At 42.0% G+C, this 26,504-nt stretch overlaps 4 protein-coding genes across 4 annotated transcripts in view; 3 read left to right on the top strand and 1 right to left on the bottom strand.

Moving 5' to 3' along the window:
- LOC120019552 (scavenger receptor class A member 5-like) overlaps positions 1–1,517 on the top strand; it is a 46,402-nt gene extending 44,885 nt beyond the window's left edge. The window contains exon 8 of the mRNA XM_038962852.1: positions 1,268–1,517. Within this exon, the coding sequence (XP_038818780.1) occupies positions 1,268–1,401 (134 nt within the window). The 3' untranslated portion in view covers positions 1,402–1,517. The remainder of the gene's footprint in view (positions 1–1,267) is intronic.
- A 6,478-nt stretch (positions 1,518–7,995) lies between these two features.
- Positions 7,996–16,273, top strand: LOC120019734 (lymphokine-activated killer T-cell-originated protein kinase homolog). The gene is made up of 6 exons (XM_038963154.1): positions 7,996–8,096; positions 8,305–8,495; positions 8,686–8,995; positions 9,632–9,761; positions 15,343–15,522; positions 15,658–16,273. The coding sequence occupies exons 2-6, from the start codon at positions 8,317–8,319 to the stop codon at positions 15,888–15,890; spliced, it is 1,032 nt and encodes a 343-aa protein (XP_038819082.1). The 5' UTR covers positions 7,996–8,096; positions 8,305–8,316; the 3' UTR covers positions 15,891–16,273.
- On the bottom strand, positions 16,269–21,081 carry LOC120019733 (N-acetyltransferase ESCO2-like). Its single transcript, XM_038963153.1, has 11 exons — positions 20,979–21,081; positions 20,349–20,414; positions 19,336–20,233; positions 19,161–19,248; positions 19,025–19,064; positions 18,723–18,852; positions 18,471–18,602; positions 18,179–18,268; positions 17,596–17,739; positions 16,971–17,155; positions 16,269–16,779 (listed from the first exon to the last, which is right to left on the bottom strand). Exons 1-11 carry the CDS (start codon positions 21,077–21,079, stop codon positions 16,647–16,649), a joined length of 2,007 nt encoding a protein of 668 aa, XP_038819081.1. The 5' UTR covers positions 21,080–21,081; the 3' UTR covers positions 16,269–16,646.
- Positions 21,082–21,142: 61 nt separating this feature from the next.
- Positions 21,143–26,271, top strand: ccdc25 (coiled-coil domain containing 25). Its single transcript, XM_038963155.1, has 8 exons — positions 21,143–21,329; positions 21,706–21,753; positions 21,865–21,904; positions 23,647–23,774; positions 23,892–23,995; positions 25,123–25,325; positions 25,433–25,478; positions 25,615–26,271. Exons 1-8 carry the CDS (start codon positions 21,305–21,307, stop codon positions 25,642–25,644), a joined length of 624 nt encoding a protein of 207 aa, XP_038819083.1. The 5' UTR covers positions 21,143–21,304; the 3' UTR covers positions 25,645–26,271.
- Positions 26,272–26,504: the final 233 nt, after the last annotated feature.

Here is a 26,504-nt window from a genome sequence, read left to right on the forward strand (position 1 = left end):
CTGTAACGTAGCAAAATGTGGAAAAAGTGAAGGGGTCTGAATACTTTCCGAATGCACTGTATATATAAGGTCCTATGTCTTTCTCAAACCTGCTTATTTGGCAAGTAGGTAAATTAGATCGGACACAGTGTATTTTACGTTAGTTATCTTTTGTTTGTTTTGAATCCAATCCTTCAATTACCCTCAACCCCTCCCATCTATCTCTGAAGACCATCCAGTTTTGTTTTCTATTTGCCGTATATTTTTAACTGTGCTGTTTTACAAATGTTCTGAACCTATACATAACGATTGAAAGTTAATTTTTTTTCTCAAACCCAATGATGGATTCAGTGTCCCACCTCTACCGTTGTAACTCACAACTCATTATCATGAACAATGGAGTTTCTAAGTTTGTGTTCATACGTTGGACATTCATTTTGCACATCATTCTTCAGACAGCAATTATTACTTAAGCCATCGAGAGATTTTGACTGGGTCTTGAAATTATTTTAATTTGGACCGAGAAACAGGCACTAGAGGGTGTTGTCTCGAATATTTTTCGGCCTCTCAGTTCTGTCTTCAATGTAATTGATACCACAATAAACCCAATTTCAGACAGAGATTCCATGCCAGAGGTCCCCTCTGGTGGCTCTTGGCTATCTTGCCTGGTGGGGAGAGGAGAGAGGAGAGGCTTGCGCCAGCCTCTGTGTTTGTGGAGCCATGACATGCTCTCATCCCTCTGCCAGATATCTGCCTCACATTAACGCTTCCAAGGGCTCTCAGAGGAGAGTGGTGTGATGAATAAGAGGAGCCTGAGTATGACCAGACCAGACTCTGCTATCACACTCTCTTTCATTCAGATAAAGGCTGTGATTTGAGAAGAAAAACAATAGAATAGCAGAGCCTGATACTTGGCCGCCCCTATATTCCCGCCCTGTATATCCCTCCTTTATCGTCTTAGCTGTAAACCATACTTTTTATTAATAACAGTGGGAGGCTGAGAGGACATATGTGCACTGTTAGGTTAATCTTGACTAAAGTATTTCTGCCCTCTTCATTTCTCTCGTTCTCTCTCACTTGCTCTCTTTCTTTCTCTGTCTGTCTGTCTGTCTGTCTGCCTGCCTGTCTGCCTGCCTGTCTGTCTGTCTGTCTGTCTGTCTGTCTGTCTGTCTGTCTGTCTGTCTGTCTGTCTGTCTGTCTGTCTGTCTGTCTGTCTGTCTGTCTGTCTGTCTGTCTGTCTGTCTGTCTGTCTGTCTGTCTGTCTCTCTGTCTCTCTGTCTCTCTCTAGGTACTGGGCTCATCTGGATGGATGACGTGGCCTGCGTTGGGAACGAGGACACCATTCACCAGTGCAAGTTCTCAGGCTGGGGTAAGACAAACTGTGGGCACGTGGAGGATGCGGGGGTGACATGCAACACCTAACACCCACCATTTGAACCCCCACCGAGTTCAGTTACAAACTGCTGAGATTAGTTGCAGTTGACAGGCAGCGTGACGTAGAGCAGAGGAGCTGTGTCCTGCTGTCCTACACCCACCCACCGCTGTGGGCAACTGAGTTGACAGTTATGTGCAAACATGCTTTGATTTCAGACCCCTTAGGGCCTCTTGGATGGCTATTGTTCATGTAAAGTAGGTTTATCAATAGCAGATACTTCTTAGCTGAACTAGATTCAGTGCCGAAAATGGACCAACTTAAAAAATGGTCAGTCACAAATGTTTGTCAAATTTTTTGATAGATAAAGTGATTACAAAGAAAAGAAAGGGGAAGAGATGCCATTTTAAATGGATGTATGACTTGGCCCTGGTACGATTTATTGGTTTGTGTCTGACAATTTTACTATTTCTACCTGTAGAGCCAAGCATTGTTTTTTATCATCATGAATGAGAGTCTCTCTCTCTCTCTCTCTCTCTCTCTCTCTCTCGTTTTTGCTTCTCCCGTCAACAGTTTTTTTTGTTAGAGCGCATCCAAAAATGTCACCCTCTTCATCGATAATTGCATGGGCGGTTTGAAGATTGATGCTTGGTTTATGTATGGAAACCATGACTCTAACGACGAGTAAGACAAATTACAGCCTAAGAGGGCAAGTTACAGTTTGGGGAAAATAAAGTGAAATGGTAAAACATGCACAATGAATTGAGGTTTCTCACAGGAAATTAAACAGGGAAATATGTATTATTGTGTGAAATAAACAAAACCAACCCCTGATGTAAGATACTTTCACATGTAAATCACGTGTTGACATGATATGATGGCTGTAAGAAAAATATTTCTGTAGATGATCCCTTGCCAAATATCGATTTGGGATAAACAATGAAATGTGCTGAGGTCCTGAGGACTAGGTTTGATCCACTCTCAGACTCATGAATCTGGACTATCTCAGTATTTCATCTGGAGCAGTGGAGCAGCTCCCCTCAGAAATGGTCCTCACTTTTATCAACTTAGGTTCAAGCGGAGACAAGTGCTATAGAGGTGTTGCAATGCACTCGTTTTCTCAGCCAACAGCCAAGGAGAATACCTTACAATCTCTATATATTTTCACTCAGACTGATCATGCTTCCCTCTTGGGAAAGGTCCTTCAACAGAAAAGAAAGGAGAAAAAATGTTTTCTACCTAAAATATTTTCATACAAAACATTTATTCTGGTTTTGTAGAAATAGATATTCCAACAGTACGTGATCATCTCTATTATAATCCTTTCTCAAATATTCAACCAGGGTGCAGTTAGTCTGTGAACATAACAGAGGTTATTCTTGCATGGATTTTCAACTGTGCTGGAAATGAATCACTGTCATGCAATGCTTTTTCACATACATGTAAGGGAGCAGACTGCACACATTTGCTTTGTATAATAGGGACCACAAACCCAGGTTCCCACTTCAGGAGCATACTATCAAATGCCAGGATGGTATGATTGCTATGTGATGTCGAGATTGGTTGATTTGTTATACTATGGTTATACTTGGTTATACTGTGGCCCCAATCACCACTTTTATTGGACATCGGGACTGCTGAGGAATGTAAATATCTGCTTATCGATTGTGCTGGTCATAACACCCAGACAACAATACCTGAAGTAGTATGAAATAGATAAATAAATACAGTGAATATGTGACAAGAATATTTCATATGTCCATTAGACAATACTTTTTACTAGATTTTTCTGATTTTTTAATTGTTCATGTACCATGGAAATAATAAAAAAAAACATTTGTTTATACATGTGGACTTGATTATTTTCTGATTAAGATGAAAATGGTTGAGGCAGTTCAGTTGAAAGCTAAGTAATCCTAGCCCATACCCTAGATACTGTACATCAAGAGAACAGGTGAGGAGGGATATAGGAAGTTGGGTATGTCATCTCTGGTTTGACAACTGAGAAGCAATTACCTTAAAAGTGGTTCCACATGAAGGACGAAAATAGAAATGATTGCTGGAGAATCACCTGTTCACCTCAGCGTATGGTGAGCCTAGGGAGAACAAAGACCCTGAATTACGGCTGAGGGAAAGATGCTTCTAATCAATGTTTGAACTTTTATTGGAGGAAACATTTCTTTGGAAGGTAATAGAACATATTTAATTTTGCATTGTGAAATGTTTGGGTTAATCTGTTTCATACACTCCCATTGTGAAAAGTCCTTAGCATCTGGAACTGTCTCAAATTATTTTCTACCCTCAGTTTTATGTCAAACGCAGACAAACAACAAGTATTTTATTTGAGGTATGACCGAGGACAATATTTCTGAAGCGATAATTCAGGGGAATTCACAGATGGACACAGGAACCGTTGGACTCCATTATCCTCTATAGTTCCCAGAGGACCTTTCTCTGACATTAACATCCATGACTGTCACATTGAGTCAGCTCTGTAAGAAGGGTTTGAAATAACAGTGCAACCATTTATAGAGATTTTGTGCAAGGGGTAGTGGGCTCAATAACTATACCTCTTCAGTCCATTTATAGAAAGAAACTACATTGTTCAGAGCAGTTTAGGGTCACGTCACAGAACTCAGAGAGAGAAAGAGCAGTTCCAGTAATCAGTACTGCTAGAAGTGTAAGCTTCCCCAGAGCCCTCCTGAACTCCCCCATGTGCCCATGTGTATTCTGGACAGGATAAGTTCTATAAGAAAGAGTCCTCCCTTGAGATTTGACAAAGCTGTTTGCTATTGTAAACTAGAGAGAGTTATCGGTGGCTGTTGGCCTGGATTTCCTGAACAATCTTCCGTCTCCTGTGTCTGGGAGGATGAATGATTGAATGTTCAGATGAAGATGCTGCTGAGAGCTGTTGGAACACACATTCTGTCAACATGTCCATATCAAATCAAATCAAATGTATTTATAAAGCCCTTCTTACATCAGCTGATATCTCAAAGTGCTGTACAGAAACCCAGCCTAAAACCCCAAACAGCAAGCAATGCAGGTGTAGAAGCACAGTGGCTAGGAAAAACTCCCTAGAAAGGCCAAAACCTAGGAAGAAACCTAGAGAGGAACCAGGCTATGAGGGGTGGCCAGTCCTCTTCTGGCTGTGTCGGGTGGAGATTATAACAGAACATGGCCAAGATGTTCAAATGTTCATAAATGACCAGCATGGTCAAATAATAATAATTACAGTAGTTGTCGAGGGTGCAACAAGTCAGCACCTCAGGAGTAAATGTCAGTTGGCTTTTCATAGCCGATCATTAAGAGTATCTCTACCGCTCCTGCTGTCTCTAGAGAGTTGAAAACAGCAGGTCTGGGACAGGTAGCACGTCCGGTGAACAGGTCAGGGTTCCCACCCATAGGCAGAACAGTTGAAACTGGAGCAGCAGCACGGCCAGGTGGACTGGGGACAGCAAGGAGTCATCATGCCTGGTAGTCCTGATGCATGGTGCTAGGGCTCAGGTCCTCCGAGAGAGAGAAAGAAAGAGAGAATTAGAGAGAGCATACTTAAATTCACACAGGACACCGGATAAGACAGGAGAAGTACTCCAGATATAACAGATTGACCCTAGCCCCCCGAGACCCAAACTACTGCAGCATAAATACTGGACGCTGAGACAGGAGGGTTCAGGAGACACTGTGGCCCCATCCGATGATACCCCCGGACAGGGCCAAACAGGCAGGATATAACCCCACCCACTTTGCCAAAGCACAGCCCCCACACCACTAGAAGGATGTCTTCAACCACCAACTTACCATCCTGAGACAAGGCCGAGTATAGCCCACAATGATCTCCGCCACGGCACAACCCAAGAGGGGGCGCCAACCCAGACAGGAAGATCATGCCAGTGACTCAACCCACTCAAGTGACGCACCCCTCCTAGGGACGGCATGGAAGAGCACCAGTAAGCCAGAGACTCAGCCCCTGTAATAGGGTTAGAGGCAGAGAATCCCAGTGGAGAGAGGGGAACCGGCCAGGCAGAGACAGCAAGTGCGGTTCGTTGCTCAAGAGCCTTTCCGTTCACCTTCACACTCCTGGGCCAGACTACACTCAATCATATGACCTACTGAAGACATGAGTCTTCAGTAAAGACTTAAAGGTTGAGACCGAGTATAGCTACAGAATTGATCAATATACAGTACCAGTCAAAAGTTTGGACACACCTACTCATTCAAGGGTTTTACTTTATTTGTACTATTTTCCACATTGTAGAATGATAGTGAAGACATCAAACTATGAAATAACACATATGGAATCATGTAGTAACCCAAAAAATATTTTAGATTCTTCAAAGTAGCCACCCTTTGCCTTGATGACAGCTTTGCACACTCTTGGCATTCTCTCAACCAGCTTCATGAGGAATGCTTTTCCAACAGTCTTGAAGGAGTTCCCACATATGTTGAGCACTTGTTGGCTACTTTTCCTTCACTCTGCAGTCCAACTCATCCCTAACCATCTCAATTGGGTTGAGGTCGGGTGATTTTGGAGGTTCAGGTCATCTGAAGCAGCATTCCATCTTGGTAAAATAGCCCTTACACAGCCTGGAAGTGTGTTGGGTCATTGTCCTGTTGAAAAACAAATGATCATCCCACTAAGCGCAAACCAGATGGATGGCGTATCACTGCAGAATGCTGTGGTAGCCATGCTGTTTAAGTGAGCCTTGAATTCTAAATACACCACTAACAGTGTCACCAGCAAAGCACCATCACACCTCCTCCTCCATGCTTCACGGTGGCAATCACACAGGCAGAGATTATCCATTCACCTACTCTGTGTCTAACAAAGACACAGCGGTTGGAAACATAAATCTAAAATTTGGACTCATCAGACCAAAGGACAGATTTCTACTGGTCTAATGTCGATTGCTCGTGTTTCTTGGTCAAAGCAAATTTCTCTTCTTATTGGTATCATTTAGTAGTGGTTTCTTTGCAGCAATCCGACCATGAGGCCTGATTCACGCAGTCTCCTCTGAACAGTTGATGTTGAGATGTGTCTGTTACTTGAACTGCAATTTCTGAGGCTGGTAACTCTAACGAACTTATCCTCTGCAGCAGAGGTAACCCTGGGTCTTCCATTCCTGTGGCGGTCCTCATGAGAGCCAGTTTCATCATAGCGCTTCATGGTTTTTGGGACTGCACTTGAAGAAACTTTCAAAGTTCTTGAAATGTTCCGTAGTGACTGACCTTCATGTCTTAAAGTAATGATGGACTGTTTTTTCTCTTTGCTTATTTGAGCAGTTCTTGCCATAATATGGACTTGGTCTTTTACCAAATAGGGCTATCTTCTGTATACCACCCCTACCTTGTCACAACACAACTGATTGGCTCAAACGCATTAAGAAGGAAAGAAATTCCACAAATGAACTTTTGACAAGGCACACCTGTTAATTGAAATGCATTCCAGGTGACTACCTCATAAAGCTGGTTGAGAGAATGCCATGAATGTGCAAGCTGTCATCAAGGCAAAGGGTGGCTATTTTGAAGAATCTCAAACATATTTTGATTTGTTTAACACTTTTTTGGTTACTACATGATTCCATGTGTTATTTCATAGTTTTGATGTATTCACTATTATTCTACAATGTAGACAATAGTACAAATAATGAAAAACCCTTGAATGAGTAGGTGTGTCCAAACTTTTGACTGGTACTGTATATACACTGAATATGATCCAAAATACTGTAAAGCTAAACAATAAGCCATACATGATCAAAATGCAGTTGATTATTCAAGTAAAACAATGGACAAATAAACAATGTCTACAGAACAATGTTTGACATTGAAAACATGCATGAAATTATTAAATTGTGGATTTCCCCAAATCTACCCAATTTGAGCAGAGCCGGGGACAGCTCCTTCTCCCCAACCAGAGCCCATGCTGAGGTTTGGGTTTGACCAAGGAACACACTCTACTTTTCTATAAAAACCAACCACAACATGTAGCAAGCACACATTTTTTTGCTAATTTCCCTCTGAGGTTTATTTGAACATTTGTTTTCTAACCAAGGTACCGTGTTCTTCATATTATACTATGTTTCTGCTATATCAGGTTGAAGGAAAGAGAGGAAACTACATGTAGCCTGGCAGGTAGGAGCGTTGTGCCAGTAACAGAAAGGTTGCTGGATCGAATCCCTGAGCTGACAAGGTAAACATCTGTTGCTCTGAGCAAGGCAGTGAACCCACTGTTCCCTGGGCGCTGATGACGTAGATGTTGACTAAGGCACCACTCTGAAATGTAGAAGATACATTTCAATTGAATGCATTCAGTTGTACAATTGATTAGGTATGTCCCTATTGAAATCTTTTTTACCAAGGATTAAACAGCATGCAGTACTATGTCTACACAACGTTCCTCTCTATTTAGCGCCTAAGTCTGCTCTCTGGTGGTGTAATCAATGTATTTTACTTTACAAATATTTTTTACAAGCATAAACATAGTTTTAATCAAACCAGAAACAACATTAGCTACACCAGTACTTTATATTATACACAAAACAATGTGTTAATGCCCCTGACCTGTATTTCAGATAGTTGGGAGGCTACATATTTTAGAAACGCTTTTTTCAGTAATTTTGATAGATTGCAGTTTGTCCTTCTAGGGCGCCTGTATTTGACGTACGAAAACATTTTGGATTTTTAAAAGTTGGGCGCCTTTTCTACTGCATCTTTTGTGATCAAGACATACAAGACAGAAATATTGGTAAGAATAATCACTGAATTTGTTCATAAACCTTTATTACATTATACTGCAACGTTAGTTACGTAAAAATATAATATTCGCACTTGAGTAAATTAGGTCGTTGATCGCTAACTTTGGGTCCTTGCGATAGATTACTGACTGTTATTGAAGTTAGCCAGCCAGCTTTGCTAGCATTGAGGTACTTTGACTCTGTCTAATGTGTTCACAGATCGATGAAAGAATGGACTCTTCTATTGCCAGTGATGTGAATGCATTTAAGACGCCCTGCAAACCAGACAAGATTAAAAGCCCTCTCTCTGATGGCGCACCCAGTCCTAGAACCCCCATAACCATCCCTGCCTCCCCTTTCATGAAGAAACTGGGATGTGGAACTGGGGTGAATGTTTATCTCATGAACAGGTTTGTTTTGTGGGATAACCTTTATGTAATTCATCCTTAATCTCAGCCAACTATAGACATATTTCCATATGTTAAATACACATCATTGGTATATCTTTCCTATACATCTCTTTACAGTATATTCTGTCATTTAGCTTCTCAGTATTACCTATGGTGTTGGTATGTCATGTTCCTATGTGCTCTTTTGCAGACTTGGTACATTTAACCAGTCTCCATGGGCTGTCAAAAAGATCAACAGCAAATGTGCCTCAAAACAGGTGGGTGTATACCAGAGAAGACTCAGTGACGAGGCAAAGATCCTGAAAGGCCTGCACCACCCAAACATTGTTGGATTCCGTGCCTTCACCACTGCCAAGGACGGCTCCAAGTGCCTGGCCATGGAGTATGGTGGGGAGCAGTCCCTGAACGATCTGATAGAGAGGAGGAGAGAGGAGGGCCTGAAGGCTTTTCCAGCCGCCACCATTGACAAAGTGGCCTTACATGTGGCGCGTGGCCTACAGGTAACATCCTACTCATCTTTTGAATCCAGTTTTCACCTGGTATTGATCTGGAATGGGTTACAGGGGGAGGAATGGAGATATTGCTTGTAACATAAAGCTGTAATACCAGGAGTGCTGTAGTGTAGACTGGATGTGATCATCCAGCTCATCGATATGGATTGGCTCTATTCTCATGCTTTGGGGCAGAGAGGTCATGTAAGCAAATGTAATTCAAGATTGCTGTTTTACATTTCCCCTACTCAATCATCCTCTGACATGAATAATATGTGGTGATGAAGGGTATTTGAGTTTCTCCTCCATTAGTGTCATTACATCAACAATTTCAGGTTTAGGATTTCAAATGTTCTGTAATCCCCTGAGGGGGTGTTGCTTTATGCAGCAGTTTTTAAACAGCATCATTGCTGAGTATAGGAATCTTTGATTCATGGCCTAGCTATGACCAAATTAACTGAAAAACCACCATGAAACACCCCTCTTAAATGGAAATTATTTTCCTGTTTTCTCTTTCACTGTCAGTTACCAGATGCTTCATGTTATTCCATATTTTAATGTGAATCAAACGCATATGACTGTGTACAATTGGTATAGAAAATATATTAAGGAAACACATGAAATGTATATTTGTTTCACCTTCAGTACCTTCACAACGCGAAGAAGCTACTACATGGCGACATGAAGTCTTGCAATGTTGTCATCAAGGGAAACTTTGAGACTGTCAAAATCTGTGATGTGGGAGTCTCCTTGCAGTTGGATGAGAATATGAAAGGTAGATATCACCATCTGAGCTCAATACATACACTCAAACACTGGTAAAATAGGCAGAACTTGGTATTTTGGTCTCTTTTCTCCATCTGTTGCTGTTGTTAGACAACCTGTCTTTGTCTCTGTTTAGAAAGTGTGAACCTGAGAAATTAGCCGGATGTAAACACTGATTAGGACCTGAACAAAATGCATTCCTAGCCCTCTTTAGTTAGGTCTTGGGGTGTAATGCCAAACATCTGTTGTTCTTGCAACATAGCTGTTGATGATTTTCACAGTGTTGCGCGCACTCATGTCACGAGCCTAATGGAACACATGCCCAGTGGTTACATCATGCTCATGCTTTCTTGGAACACAGTGTTTCAATTCATAGTAGGGATGCTGTGGGGACGGGTATAGAGTAACAAACAATCTGCAGGTGGTTTGCTATGTAAACAATCTATTTTATTCATCAAATTGTATTTGTCACATGCACCGAATACAACAGATGTAGACCTTACCGTGACATGTTTACTTACAAGCCCTTAACCAACAATGCAGTTCAAGAAATATAGTTAAGAAAATATTTACAAAATAACCTAAAGTTTAAAAAAATTATATAAAAAGTAAAACAATAAAATAACAATAACGAGACTATATACAGGGGGTACCTGTACAGAGTCAATGTGCAGGGGTACTGGTTAGTCGAGGTCATTAGTACATGTGCAGTAGGTAGGGGTAAAGTGACTATGCATAGATAATAAACAGCGAGTAGCAGCAGTGTATAAGAGAGGGGGGGGGGGGGGGGGGGGGTGTCAATGTAAATAGTCCGGGTGGCCATTTTATTAATTGTTCAGCAGTCTTAGGGCTTGGGGGTAGAAGCTGTTAAAGAGCCTTTTGGTCCTAGACTTGGCGCTCCGGTACCGCTTGCCGTGCGGTAGTAGAGAGAACAGTCTGACGGGTGACTGGAGCCTGAACATTTTTGGGGGCCTTCCTCTGACACCACCTAGTATATACGGTGCATTCGCAAAGTATTCAGACTCCTTGACTTTTTCCACATTTTGTTACGTTACAGCCTTATTCTAAAATTGATTACTTAACTTTTCTTCCTCATCAATCGACATACAATACCCCATAAAGACAAAGCAAAAACAGGTTTTTAGAAATGTTTGCAAATGTATTAAACATAAAAAACTGAAATGCCTTATTTACATAAGTATTCAGACTCTTTGCTATGAGACTCGAAATTGAGCTCAGGTGAATCCTGTTTCCATTGATCATCCTTGATCTTTCTACAACTTGATTGGAGTCCACCTGTGGTAAATTCAAATGATTGGACATAATTGGGAAAGGCACACACCTGTCTATATAAGGTCCCACAGTTGACAGTGCATGTCAGAGCAAAAACCAAGTCATGAGGTCGAAGGAATTGTCCGTAGAGCTCCGAGACAGGATTGTGTCGAGGATCTGGGGAAGAGTACCAAAACGTTTCTGCAGCATTGAAGGTCCCCAAGAACACAGTGGCCTCCATCTTTCTTAAATGGAAGTAGTTTGGAACCACCAAGACTCTTCCTAGAGCTGGCAGTCCGGCCAAACTGAGCAATCAGGGGAGAAGGGCCTTGGTCAGGGAAGTGACAGAGAACCCGATGGTCACTCTGAAAGAGCTCCAGAATTCCTCGGTGGAGACGGGAGAACCTCCCAGAAGGACAACCATCTCTGCAGCACTCCACCAATCAGGCCTTTATGATAGAGTGGCCAGACGGAAACTACTCCTCAGTAAAAGGCACATGACAGCCCACTTGGAGTTTGCCAAAAGGCACCTAAAGACTCTGACAATGAGAAACAAGATTCTCTGGTCTGATGAAACCACAATTGAACTTTGGCCTGAATGCCAAGTCTCATGTCTGGAGGAAACCTGGCACCTTCCCTACGGTGAAGCATGGTGGTGGTGGCAGCATGCTGTGGGGATTTTTTTCAGCTGCAGGATCAAGGGAAAGATGAACGGAGCAAAGTACAGAGAGATCCTTGATGAAACCTGCTCCAGAGGGCTCAGGACCTCCGACTGGGGCGAAGGTTCACCTTCCAACAGGACAACGATCCTAAGCACACAGCAAAGACAACGCCGGAGTGGCTTCGGGACAAGTCTCTGAATGTCCTTGAGTGGCCCAGCCAGGGCCCGGACTTGAACCCGATCAAACATCTCTGGAGAGACCTGAAAATAGCTGTGCAGCGATGCTCCCCATCCAACTTGGCAGAGCTTGAGAAGAATGGGAGAAACTCTAGAAATACTGGTGTGCCAAGCTTGTAGCATCATACCCAAGAAGACTCAAGGCTGTAATCGCTGCCAAAGGTGCTTCAACAAAGTACTAAGTAAAGTGTCTGAATACTTATGTAAATGTGATTAGTAAAAAAAAAAAAAAAAGTTTAATACATTTGCAAAGGTTTCTAAAATCCTGTTTTTGCTTCGTCATGGGGTATTGTGTGTAGATTGATGAGGGGGAAAAAACAATGTATTCTATTTTAGAATAAGGAAAGGGGGATACCTAGTCAGTTGTACAACTGAATGCCTTCAAATGAAATGTCTTCTGCATTTAACTAAACCGCTCTGAATCAGAGGCTATAATGTAACAAAATGTGGAAAAAGTCAAAGGTTCTGAATACTTTCCGAATCCGCTGTAGGTCCTGGATGGCAGGAAGCTTGGCCCCAGTGATGTACTGGGCTGTACGCACTACCCTCTGTCGTGCCTTAGTTGTTAATACAGGTCATGAGTGGAGAACAGGAGGGCTTCTTAAAGAAAAACTAACAGGTCTGTGAGAGCTGGAATTCTTACTGGTTGGTAGGTGATCAAATACTTATGTCATGCAATAAAATGCAAATAAATTACTTAAAAATCATACAATGTGATTTTCTGGATTTTTGTTTTAGATTCCGTCTCTCACAGTTGAAGTGTACCTATGATAAAAATTACAGACCTCTACATGCTTTGTAAGTAGGAAAACCTGCAAAATCGGCAGTGTATCAAATACATGTTCTCCCCACTGTATGTCAAGACACAATAGTGAGTCATTTCAACTGTCAAGTGAAATGCAATAAGAGTTTTGTTAACCTCAAACCAAATGCAGAAAAGCTTTGTTTGCATATCGATACATGTATCTAATAGTTTCGATCCTGTCATGGTAACTTTTTAATGCTTTTTTTGGTAAATATTTTGAGCAATGTGTGTATGATTAGTTATAGACATTAACATGGGCAGGAACAAAAAGGGTTTAAAAAAAGTTTACAATACCTTAATGTATTATATAATTGGGGTTTTAAGCACATCAATTCCTCATCTGGAGAGCACCTCCTCCCAGCTGCCCACTGCATTGAGGCTAGGAAACACTGTCACCACCGATAAATCCACTATAATTGAGTATTTCAATAAGCATTTTTCTACGGCTGGCCATGCTTTCCACCTGGCTACCCCTACCCCGATCAACAGCCCTGCACCCCCCACAGCAACTCGCCCAAGCCTCCCCCATTTCTCCTTCATCCAAATCCAGATAGCTGATCTTCTGAAAGAGCTGCAAAATCTGGACCCCTACACATCAGCCGGGCTAGACAATCTGGACCCTCGCTTTCTAAAATGATCTGCTGAAATTGTTGCAACCCCTATTACTAGCCTGTTCAACCTCTCTTTCGTGTCGTCTTGAGATTCCCAAAGATTGGAAAGCTGCCACGGTCATCCCCCTCTTCAAAGGGGGAGACACTCTAGACCCAAACTGCTACAGACCTATATCTATCCTACCCTGCCTTTCTAAGGTCTTCGAAAGCCAAGTTAACAAACAGATTCCCGACCATTTAGAATCCCACCGTACCTTCTCCGCTATGCAACCTGGTTTCAGAGCTGGTCATGGGTGCACCTCAGCCACGCTCAAGGTCCTAAACGATATCATAACCGCCATCGATAAAAGACTTTACTGTGCAGCCGTATTCATCGACCTGGCCAAGGCTTTCGACTCTGACAATCACTACATTCTAATCGGCAGACTCAACAGCTTTGGTTTCTCAAATGATTGCCTCGCCTGGTTCACCAACTACTTCTCCGACAGAGTTTAGTGTGTGAAAACGGAGGGCCTGTTGTCCAGACCTCTGGCAGTTTCTATGGGGGTGCCACAGGGTTCAATTCTCGGGCCGACTCTCTTCTCTGTATACATCAATGATGTCGCTCTTGCTGCTGGTATTCTCTGATCTACCTCTACGCAGACGACACCATTCTGTATACCTCTGGCCCTTCTTTGGACACTGTGTTAACTAACCTCCAGACAAGCTTCAATGCCATACAACTCTCCTTCCGTGGCCTCCAACTGGTCTTAAATGCAAGTAAAACTAAATGCATGCTCTTCAACCGATCGCTGCCCGCACGTCCAGCATCACTACTCTGGATGGTTCTGACTTAGAATATGTGGAGAACTACAAATACCTAGGTGTCTGGTTAGACTGTAAACTCTCCTTCCAGGCTCACATTAAGCATCTCCAATCCAAAATGAAATCTAGAATTGGCCTCCTATTTCGCAACAAAGCATCCTTCACTCATGCTGCCAAACATACCCTCGTAAAACTCACCACCCTACCGATACTCTACTTCGGCGATGTCATTTACAAAATAGCCTCCAACACTCTACTCAACAAATTGGATGCAGTCTATCAGTGCCATCCGTTTTGTCACCAAAGCCCCATATACCACCCACCACTGCGATCTGTACGCTCTCGTTGGCTGGCCCTCGCTTCATACTCGTCGCCAAACCCACTGGCTCCAGGTCATCTACAAGTCTTTGCTAGGTAAAGCCCCGCCTTATCTCAGCTCACTGGTCACCATAGCAGCACCCACCCGTAGCACGCGCTCCAGCAGGTATATCTCACGGGTCACCCCCAAAGCCGATTCCTCCTTTGGCCGCCTTTCCTTCCAGTTCTCTGCTGCCAATGACTGGAATGAACTGCAAAAATCACTGAAGCTGGAGACTCATATCTCCCTCACTAGCTTTAAGCACCAGCTTGTCAGATCACCGCACCTGTACATAGCCCATCCAACTACCTCATCCCCATACTGTATTTATTTATCTTGCTCCTTTGCACCCCAATATCTCTACTTGCACATTCATCTTCTGTACATCTACCATTCCAGCGTTTTAATTGCTATATTGTAATTACTTCGCCACCATGGCCTATTTATTGCCTTACCTCCCTTATCCTACCTCATTTGCACACACTGTATATATACTTTTTCTACTGTATTATTGACTGTTTGTCTATTCCATGTGTAACTCTGTGTTGTATGTGTCGAACTGCTTTGCTTTATCTTGGCCAGGTCGCAGTTGTAAATGAGAACTTGTTCTCAACTAGCCTACCTGGTGAAATAATACATTTAAAAAATCTTTATTCTTAGTGTTTCTTACTTATGTTCTCAACTTCCAGATCTTTAAATTCTACTTTTGGATTTTCTGAGAACCACCAATACTCACAAATAAACTGTTGGTCAAATATACCAATGCCCAGTAAGCCTAAAAACCAATACTTTAATTACTGTATGACATGTTTCAACCTCTTCCTGTTTCTGCTCCTCTCTCAGTGAGTAACCCCAAGGCAGAGTATGTTGGCACTGAGCCGTGGAAGCCCAAGGAAGCTCTGGAGGGAGGAGTGATCACAGACAAGGCAGACATCTTTGCCTACGGACTGACCCTGTGGGAGATGATGACTCTGGCCATGCCTCACCTGGAGATTTTGGACAGTGAGGAGGAGGAGGAGGGAGGTAAGGAGAGTTCTATATGTCTAGAGCTCATTTTAAAGGCAATTTCACTTGTTTTGGATTTATATAAGACTTCTGTCCCGTACAAGATCATTTGCTCAATAGTTTTAAATAATTGTATAAACGTTATATTCTCAGATGATTCAATGGAGGACGACTTTGATGAGGATGCCTACTATGAGAAGTTGGGCACCCGGCCAGCGCTGGACTCTGACAGTCTTGGGGGAGCCTACCAGAGAATGGTGGAGCTCTTCTGGCTCTGCACGGAGGAGAATCCACAGAAACGCCCCTCAGCTACCCAAATAGTTCAGGTTCTGGAGTCCAACATGCAGGCGGACAACAAAAATAGTGAGGTCATTGTCATAGACTGACCAGTCTCATCAAGCCATACTGTAATGACTAGACCGGTGTCCAGAAACCTTGACTTTTGTAATATCATTGTATTATTCTGTCCTGTACTCTTCTCTAGGCCTGTACTCCTTTGTCAGGTGAAACTTGTAAATCAAATGTTGTATTTCAATATACTGCTATGAAAACAGAAGGAATTCAAAATTCCGAAGAAGCATGTTTTTTCTCCAGTTGTTTAAACTAGAGTTGACTAATACTTGAGCATTTTAGTAGTGTCCTACATGGTTTGTGCTGCATAATCTAAAATGGAATGTGTAGTGTAGATGCATTCTATGCCGGAACATTAAGGCTGTAAAGTGTCATGAATGTCAGTCGTGTGATTAAATAAATTGCTCAGATGCTCTGCCATACTCCTCTTTATTTTAACTGTTTATATTTAGGTCCCACTGCATTTCTGTGAATAGCAGTGGCACAACTGTCATATTACAGACAAACTACTAGTGAAATGGGTGTATTTTGGGGAGAAAAAAACCCATTTAGTGTTGATGGAGCATGATGTCAAGAAGTTGGGCTTTGAAGTGTGAGTAAAATTTTATTAAAACTATATACAAGCTGTAGAATAAAATATACTTGAGTTCAACACTAACGGAATTTGACTGCAACAGCCATGTTCAACAAACCTTCAACTTTCTGATTTAAATTAAACTCCTCAAAAAGGGGCAAACATTGATCAAACTCAAAGCATAAAAATAAAAAAAAGTCTTAACTTGTGCTTTAAGTCACCCAATGAAATTGTAGACCATAAATGCAGGCTTCTCGCAGTACTTTGTGGCGAACAGTTTGCCATCTGGGGTGGGGTCAGAGAAGGCGATTTCCTCCTTGGTCAGGTGGCCCCCATACATGAAGGAGTTTCTGAAAATGACAGAAATACATTCAGATTTTAAAAAATGGCCATACATGGCATCTTCCATTTAGCTATACATCCCTGAAATTGGCCCTCAAACCAGTATGCCTGTTTGGCTGATTTTAATTGTTGTTCTCCTCACTTCTCGGTTTAAATAAAAAGTAAGTTTGCACTACCTAACCTGTAATAATTTCCTAACCTGACTGTGTCGAGCATGCGTGTGGCAATGCCCTTCCTCCGGGCCAGGCTGAACACCCAGATGCGGCTGACCCCACAGATGGCCTTTTCTGGCGTGGTAGAGCAGCACCAGGCTCTGTGGTGCTCCATGAAGTCCTCCCTGGTCATGTCCTTGGTCTGCTCTGGCTGCTCCAGCACTCTGAAGCCCTGGAAACAAAAGGGCAAGATAGACTAATCACTCAGTCACTCCGCTAAATACCCCTGTAAGATAGCGAGTGAATTGCTAACTACACCCAGTGTTAACAAAGATCTGACAATCACCTCCAGCGTGCTACCTTTCTACCTCTGAAGGAGACCCTTGTTAGTTACATGTTGTACACGCTCTGTAATGATCCAGGTGATGACCACCCCTTCACTGGCCGCAAAAGCTAACGTCCGATTAATCATATTTGACTGAGCGTATATTTGTTCATTTCTTGATCAAGCAGACCATCTTTCACGTGCACACCACCAAATGTTTTTACATTATCACAGGCCTTTACATCAGCATATTGTGGTAAAAGACTCCTGATCCATTCCTGAAAAACTACGTTACACATCGGAGCAGAGTGCAAAAGTTTAGCAGCACAGGAGGAGAGAGAAGTTACCTGTCGTATGTGCTCGGCAATGAGGCAGCCGACCACCATCCTGTCACTGTTCACATAGAGGTAGGTTTTAGCCTGGCTGGGGCAGCGGAGGGACACTTGCTGGAAGCCCAACTCGTTGTCAGCAAGTCGCCTCACATCTTCTGCCTAATCAAAAAAATCATCATTAAGCATGAGCAAGTGCGTTCACGATTCCATTCACACCAAATGCATAAACACACCCTATGGGCCTAAAGTAGTGCACTATGAAGGGAATAGGGAGCTATTTCAGACCGGGCCTAAAGTAGTGCACTATGAAGGGAATAGGGTGCTATTTCAGACCGGGCCTAAAGTAGTGCACTATGAAGGGAATAGGGTGCTATTTCAGACCGGGCCTAAAGTAGTGCACTATGAAGGGAATAGGGTGCTATTTCAGACCGGGCCTAAAGTAGTGCACTATGAAGGGAATAGGGTGCTATTTCAGACCGGGCCTAAAGTAGTGCACTATGAAGGGAATAGGGTGCTATTTCAGACCGGGCCTAAAGTAGTGCACTATGAAGGGAATAGGGTGCTATTTCAGACCCAGGCACTGATATGATTGATAAACCTTTTTGACAGCGTATTTTGGATCATCAGGTAGAACCAGAATGATTTTTCCATCCCAGAACTCTGCTACCACCCGCTCTTTCTTCCAGCCCTGGGGACGAGAAGGAAACACTGATTAAGCAACCGTCAGAAATCAAGAGTGAGTGGTCAGTTTCACTTTATTAGCTAAACCACATCAACGGTTTTGGCTAAGCTTTTGTGGAAAAAAATAATAATAAGCCACTCTAAAAGCAACATGCTTAGGTCAACTTGTACGCGTCGGTGAGAGGGAGGAAATGCCTAGGCATACGTACCACAAACTTAATTCCGTCCAGAAAACTCTGGTGGAACTGTGTGTGCTGGAAGTTGTCTTCCAGGCTGTCTGCACTGTAGATCATGCCACAGGACCCACACACGGTGGCACCAAACTGCTTCTGGCCAGCATCCTGAGGTAAACACAGAACAGAACAAAGAGCATTAGCAAAGCTCACAGGTGACAGTGTGAGAGGCAGTCAACGGTCATCATAAATGTTTCCATCCATCATCTTTCCAGAGGATTTACTTACGATGATGAGTTGATCATCAGCCTCAGCCTGTTTGTTAGTCTCCCTCTTCTTCCTGGCACTAAGGGGGTGACTAAGGGCTGAGGGGGTGCTGCAGTTCACTGGAGAGTCCAGAGCTGCCTTGCTCTGGGGCCTAAAGGCAGAAAAGAGAAAGTGATAAATGCATATATACATCGATACACACCTGTTGACAGTGTGTGGAGTTACTACTATTTGTCCATGTGCAACACCGAAAATAATACCATCCCTGGAGGGCAGTAAACCATTCTAGCTAAAAAAAAAAAAAAGGAAGTGTTATTGCCTACCTCTTTGATGCAGATCCAAAGATTGGATACACAGCATCAGCTGAGGATTCCATAAAGAGGAGAGAGAAACCATGAATGAAAATTAAGACACTAAGTAAAAATATTTATGCTAATTGACCAACGATAAACAACCAACCTTTGACTGGACTGGTGATGCTGTTTAATGGGCTAATATCACTGAGATCAAACACTGCCTCAGAACCTGTATCTGTGATAAAGTCCTCCTACAAACAGAGAGAACAATATCCTAAATGTAGTACGGATACACTATGCTTACAGACAGTGTGCTATTCCAGTGATATACAGCTTACCTGAGTGTTTATTTCTGGGGATGCTGGACATGTGGGAGACGGAGATCGGCTTAACACAATCCTGACTTCCTTGGTCATGCCGTATTTCTCTGCTATAGCTCTGGGTGACAGGACCTCGAGTGACTCTGGACTCTTTGGTACATCCTGCACACTGAGCGTTGACTCTGGCTCTTCCTGCAGTGTCTTCACTACAACAGCACATCGCTGTGGAAAGGGGGCTTGTTGTACTTTTTCTTGCTTTCCCTCTAAGGCAGGAACCATTGCCTTTGTTTTCTCAAAACTCAAAGCTGGCTTGGTAGATTTCGGGGCAGACTTTTTGTACATGGAGGCAGTTTTTTTCCCTGTGCTGAAAAAGGCAGCCCCAATGAAGATTTTAGGCTTTGGCTTTAAACCGCCGAAGGTCAAGATGATGCCTTTTTTCAGCTCCACTTGCTCTGTGCTGGTGGGTGCTTTAGGCTTTGAGGAATTGATCAGGCTTGACTTGGAGTTGGCGTTTCCCGTTACGCCAGTCTTTATTCCGTGTACAGTGGCCACCTTTTTGGCCTTGGTACTTTTAATCTTCATCCTCTTCTTCTCAGCAGCGGTCGGCATTCCATAAGGATCCACACTGGTCAGCCTTGGGGGTGATTTGGTCTCATTCAGCATCTTCCTCTCCAGGGGTGTCAGGTACAAAGGTTTGCGTTTACCATAGAAGGAGCCTGTTACCACAGCAGCCTTGAACGGAGAGCCTCTCTTCGGAGCAATCTTTAGGGGAGATGGAGCTGGGGATCTCTGGGGAGATGGGCAGTTCTCTTTCTCCTGGTGTTTGACTGACATCTTTAGTGGAGACTGGGGCAACCGAGATGACTTCCTGTTTAGGGGAGCTCCTCCATCTGTAACAGGCCTTTTGGTTGAGTTGCTAAAAATGTAGTAGAATTATACAGATGTTAGGCCCTACTCAATGTTATATGCATGAATGATTGATTAGTAACTGATTTAACACATGACTTCATAATACACATCTTGTCACTTACCTGTCAGAATCAACTGAAGAGTGCTTCCTCTTCCTTGTAGTATTGGGCATCATGTTTGTAACTTCACTGGAAGAATAAATAGAAGTATTAATGTTAACTAGCTAGGCCCCGCATTGGATAATCAATAGATAGCTACAGTAAATAGTTAAATTAACCACGCATAATCAGCTAGCTAGCATATCTAGCTTTACTTGCAATGCAAACGTAATGGTAACCTTTCAACATGAAAAGGTTAATATCTTGAAAATAAATGTTGTATTATGTAGACAGCGCAGTCTTTGCCAGCTGGCTAACGTTAGTTCAGTGTCTGAGTGAATCATTATTGGCGGGATGGATCTGACACAATTACACTGTGTGGCATACAAAGTTAACGAAACGTTTGTGGGAATGTCCTTTATGTGATAAAACTTGCCGGCAACTTTTCACTAAAAGGTTACTAATATAAAAACTAACTTTAGCTAAGTTGTTATTATTGTGGTTGAAATGATTATTGGCTTGTTAGCTAGCTAACTATTTTAGCTTGCAACGTTTTGGTGCAAACAAACAGCTGACAGGCAAAACAAAATGTAAAATGCCATCTAAACAGTTAGCTAACTTTGATCAAATAAATTGTTCTTCACAAATGCATACCAAATCCGAAGTGATCCAATATGTAGCAAAGTTCTGGAATGTGGCTTGTTTTCCCCGCGGTTCCTGTGCAGACTGTTTTTGAACAGCGCGCCCAATGACATAATGAGCGCGTCCCACTTTGAAAAAAAAGTTGAGCAGCATAACCTAAGCGGAAACAGTTGGTTTGTGACCGCCGCCAACTTCCGGGTCAACTTTCCATGCGAAATTGACTGTCAGCACAGTTATCATCTCGTAATGAGGCAAATGTAGTTATTTGACAAGTGTGTAAAGTACTCCATTCATATTTTGTTTCTAAAGTTTAAAACAGTTTCTTCGATTTATGCAAGATGGTGTTTTACTTCACGAGTGCCGGTGAGTAAGTGAGCTTTTCTTTAGCTTGCTATCCCGCCCATAGTTAGCAGCTGAACTAGCTAGCCTAGAGAATCTTCTTGAATCATTTTGTTAGATAGCTACGTTAGATAGCTACTTTCTTGACAAATATAATCACAAGTTGTCATTCGTCATGGATGTTTGTTGACATATTCAGGTCAGCAGATGAAACTAGGCATTTAATTAGGAATAATAATCATGTGGAGTGGATGATGGCAGAGTTATTGTCCTATTCTGAGAATGGACAGGTATGTGTAGCTAGGCAAATTATCATATTATTCGTATTTAATTAGCCCCAAAGCCTTGTTGATATAGCTAACTAAAACTATTAATTTTGCTTTGTTTTTTTATTGTACAGTTGTTACACCTCCCTACACTATCTACATGGGGAAAGACAAATATGAAAGTAGGTAGCTGGTCATTTTAAAGTGTTGTTTTCTAACAAACCATGATTCATGTTGTTAGAGGCATTAAAGATGCCTACCCAGCTAACTGTCAACTTCTTTCTCACAATTAGATGAAGATCTCATCAAATATGGATGGCCTGAAGACATTTGGTGAGAAACTCAAATATCTCTCTCTGCTTATAACTGAAACCATGAGCCTCTTATTGTGATTTGACCATTGAGTCTGAACATTTGTCTGATACATTACTCTATGCAGTGTTGAAAAATATCCACATGGTGGCACCTAGAGCTAAGCAAAGATACAGTAGTCCTATATCAGCTAATAGGGCTGTGGTAGTATGTACAGTACCAGTGAAACGTTTGGACCCATCTACTCATTCTAGGGTTTTTATTTGTTTTTTACTATTTTCTACATTGTAGAAGAATAGTGAAGACATAAACTATGAAATAACACACATGGAATCATGTAGTAACCAAAAAAGTAGCCACCCTTTCCCTTGATGACCGCTTTGCACACTCTTGGCATTCTCTCAACCAGCTTCACCTGGAATGCTTTTCCATCCAACAGTCTTGAAGGAGTTCCCACATGCTGAGCACTTGTTGGCTGCTTTTCCTTCACGCTGTGGTCCAACTCATCCCAAACCATCTCAATTGGGTTGAGGTCGGGTGATTGTGGAGGCCAGGTCATCTGATGCAGCACTCCAACAATCTCCTTCTTGGTCAAATAGCCCTTGCACAGCCTGGAGGTGTGTTGGGTCATTGTCCATTCTGCTCCAGAATGCTGTGGTAGCCATGCTGGTTAAGTGTGCCTTGAATTCTAAATAAATCACTGACAGTGTCACCAGCAAAGCACCATCACACCTCCTCCTCCATGCTTCATGGTGGGAACCACACATGTGGAGATTATCCGTTCACCTAATCTGCGTCTCACAAAGACACGGCGGTTGGAACCAAAAATCTCAAATTTGGACTCATCAGACCAAAATACAAATTTCCACAGGTCTAATATCCATTGCTCGTTTCTTGGCTCAAGCAAGTCTCTTCTTATTATTGGTGTCCTTTAGTAGTGGTTTCTTTGCAGCAATTTGACCACGAAGGCCTGATTCACAGTCTCCTCTGAACAGTAGATGTTGAGATGTGCTGTTACTTGAACTCTGTGAAGCATTTATTTGGGCTGCAATGACTGAGGCTGGTAACTTGAATGAACTTATCCTCTGCAGCAGAGGTAACTTTGGGTCTGCCTTTCCTGTGGCGGTCCTCATGTGAGCCAGTTTCATCGTAGCGATTGATGGTTTTTGCGACTGCACTTGAAGAAACTTTCAAGTTCTTGAAATGTTCCGTATTGACTGACCTTCATGTCTTAAAGTAATGATGGACTGTCGTTTCTCTTTGCTTATTTGAGCAGTTCTTTCCATGATATGGACTTGGTCTTTTACCAAATAGGGCTATCTTCTGTATACCACCCCTACCTTGTCACAACACAACTGATTGGCTCAGACGCATTAAGAAGGAAAGAAATTCCACAAATTAACTTTCAACAAGGCACACTTGTTAATTCAAATGCATTCCAGATGACTACCACATGAAGCTGGTTGAGAGAATGGCAAGAGTGTGCAGAGCTGTCATCAAGGCAAAGGGTGGCTACTTTGAAGAATTTCAAATATAACAATTTTTTGATTTGTTTCACACTTTTTTGGTTACTACATGATTCCATATGTGTTATTTCATAGTTTTGATGTCTTCACTATTATTCTACAATAGAAAATAGTAAAAATAAAGAAACTCTTGAATGAGTAGGTGTGTCCAGACTTTTGACTGGTACTGTATGGCATTGATTATTTTAGTATGTGTGCCTTAAGGCTGTTGTAATTATATCATAATTGTGTCCACAGGTTTCATGTGGATAAACTCTCTTCTGCCCATGTGTACCTGCGAATGCCTAAGGGACTGACAATAGAGGATATTCCCAAGGAAGTCTTGATTGACTGTGCACAGCTTGTGAAAAACAACAGCATCCAAGGTAATACATTGAGTTTCCTGGTGAGTTTGATACAAATAATAGAGTAGTTAATACAATATCACAAGCAATTCCAGGAAACTTGGTGATAGCCTTTTAACTCTTAATTACTCTTAACAGGTTGTAAAATGAACAACATCAATGTTGTCTACACACCATGGGCTAACCTAAAGAAAACAGGAGACATGGATGTAGGCCAAATAGGTTTCCATCGACACAAGGAGGTCAGTGATCTCTCTGGCATAATGAATCCGTGTTACTTTCAGATCTGTCACTTTTATATGTGTCTCAGCTTTTATTGTTCATATGTTCTTTGTTTCTATAGGTTGTTATCAATAAAACGTCACAATAAGGTGCAGAGCGTTCTATTTGCCTGCTGGGTTGCAAGGAGACCCCCAGCTCTGCTAAAACCATTGATAACTGCGTGTCGTTTTCAAGAGATTGTTAAATAAATTTGAACTATTTGGTTTTTAATATCATCACCTCTTGAAGAGCATAGTCATAACTACAAATGTCCAATTATTCCACATTTAGCTCTGTCATCAGCGTTATACAGCAAGTAACTGCATGATTTCATGATCAGTAAACATCAATTGATCATGTAATTTCAGATACCTGAGGGTAGACTCACGATATCTCTCAATATTGTCCTCCATTAATTGGATTAAAGTGAACTATACCTGACAAGTATGTGTGGTTTAGGTTCATTTGTGTGCTCTGCCTGTCAAACAGCAGGACACATACAAATTATTCTCTTCAACATTGTTTTTAAGAGTGTTAAATCACAATTGCTGCTGACAGACATGATTGGCTACATTGATTGATGGACCATGTCAAATTGGCTAGCTAGCTAATAACAGATCACGTCAATATGGCTAGTTAACAAGCTAACTTTCAGTGGTGATGACAGTAGTCCGACTGAGAACTTTACCAGGACGAGGATTTGCCGATGTCAAGCTCTTTCCAAAAGCCTAATCTCTGATGAAGCAAGCTAAATGACACATGTTGTAGCTAGCTACATGCCAAATGGATAGACTACCCTAACATATCTGAAAATATATTGTCAATTGATGTTTACTGATCATGAAAGGCATGCAGTTACATGCTGTATAAGTCTAATTTATAGAGCTAAATGTGGAATAATTGGACATGTGTAGTTCTGACTATGCTCTTCAAGAGGTGATGACATTAAAACCAAATGGTTATAGTATTTAACAATCCTTTGAAAACGGCACATAGTTGTCAATGGTTTTAGCGGAGCAGCCAAATCCAACACTCTGCACCGTATTGTGACGTTTTGGTCATTTCTATGAAACGATCATTTAGACCTGTTTTGTCAACTGTTTTGTAGGTGAAGGTCGTGGCAGTAGAGAAAAAGGTCAATGAGATAGTGAACAGGGTGGAGAAAACAAAGGACGAGCGATACCCTGATCTAGCAGCAGAGAAAGAGTCTCGAGACAGGGAGGAGAGAAACGAGAAGAAGGCCCAGATACAAGATCTGAAAAAGAAAGAGAAAGATGACGTAAAAAAGAAAAGAGAGCTGGAGGAGCTCAAGTAAGTTATCTCCCTAGCTACATCATCTATGTTCGACTGGCATCCCAAAACACCATGTGTCACTTATGTGAATGATATGAACTTACACAGTAATTGTTCCTAAACAGAAGTTATTCTTCGCTGATGACGAGTGACAATATGACAACAAATGAGGTGAGTTGATTAACAAAATCCGAACAGAGTTATAATCTGTTTCTTTTAGAAATAGACTGGCCTGTTAATCGGTTATATGACTTGTTGCAATACGACCATTCATTATGTCAGAAATGGATAATGGAGTCTTTTTCAGGACGGAAATGATTCGGATGACTTCATGTAAAAGGAGAATATGGGACATCGGAGAGACACCATCCCCTGAAATTAAAAATTGTTGGATTGCACTGTTATACACACTGTTATACCGGACAGTGCTTTGACATTGTGTGTATAGATCGATAAACTTGCTACTGTATTTTTGGAACAGTACTCGTGCCAATTATGCACAATTTCAGGACCATAGTGATCTGCTTGTTTTCCCTGTGCTTCTTGAATTTCAAAGGAAAAATTCAAACATCATTGGTATCTTGTACTTTACATCCTCTGCTTGACTGACGAGGGTAACGGCAATTCCAGATTCCTCAGACAAGTGCTGTCAAGGATTTAGTCTTGGGACTGCTATTCCTTACACGCTGTATGATCTAATTCAGAATTGGTGCATGTTGACCTAATGATATGAATGAATATATGATCTCTTGACCAGTATGTCTAGCTATGGGTGAAATTAATATGTACTTTACATCTATTATAATTTACCTGGCAGATGGTGCAGACTTTGTCCTGCCCAGAGACTGGAGCCTAGTAATTGTGTCCCCATGAGGCCATGCAAAATAAGTTTTATCTTGAATGTTTCTTTGTAATAGCCCGAAAGAGCGCTGATGTTATTAATAAAATTCCCCTTGTTTATCCACGCAAAGTTCCATTTTTGTTTTAAATTGAACTGCCCAGAAGGTAGAGTAATTGCCCAGGTCATTATTTAGAAAACATGTTGACATAGCTTTGCTAATGAAGAGTGAGACATTTGAATGGTTTGAGTTACTTGGTCCTTTATTAGTCATATGGGTACAATTCTCTCCCCTACCTATTCCAATTGCTTTTTGTCAGGGTAACAGATCAGGTTTCTCTTTCCTGGGTCATGATCAG

This window comes from Salvelinus namaycush, chromosome 24, assembly GCF_016432855.1.
Source record: "Salvelinus namaycush isolate Seneca chromosome 24, SaNama_1.0, whole genome shotgun sequence".
Lineage (NCBI taxonomy): Eukaryota > Metazoa > Chordata > Actinopteri > Salmoniformes > Salmonidae > Salvelinus > Salvelinus namaycush.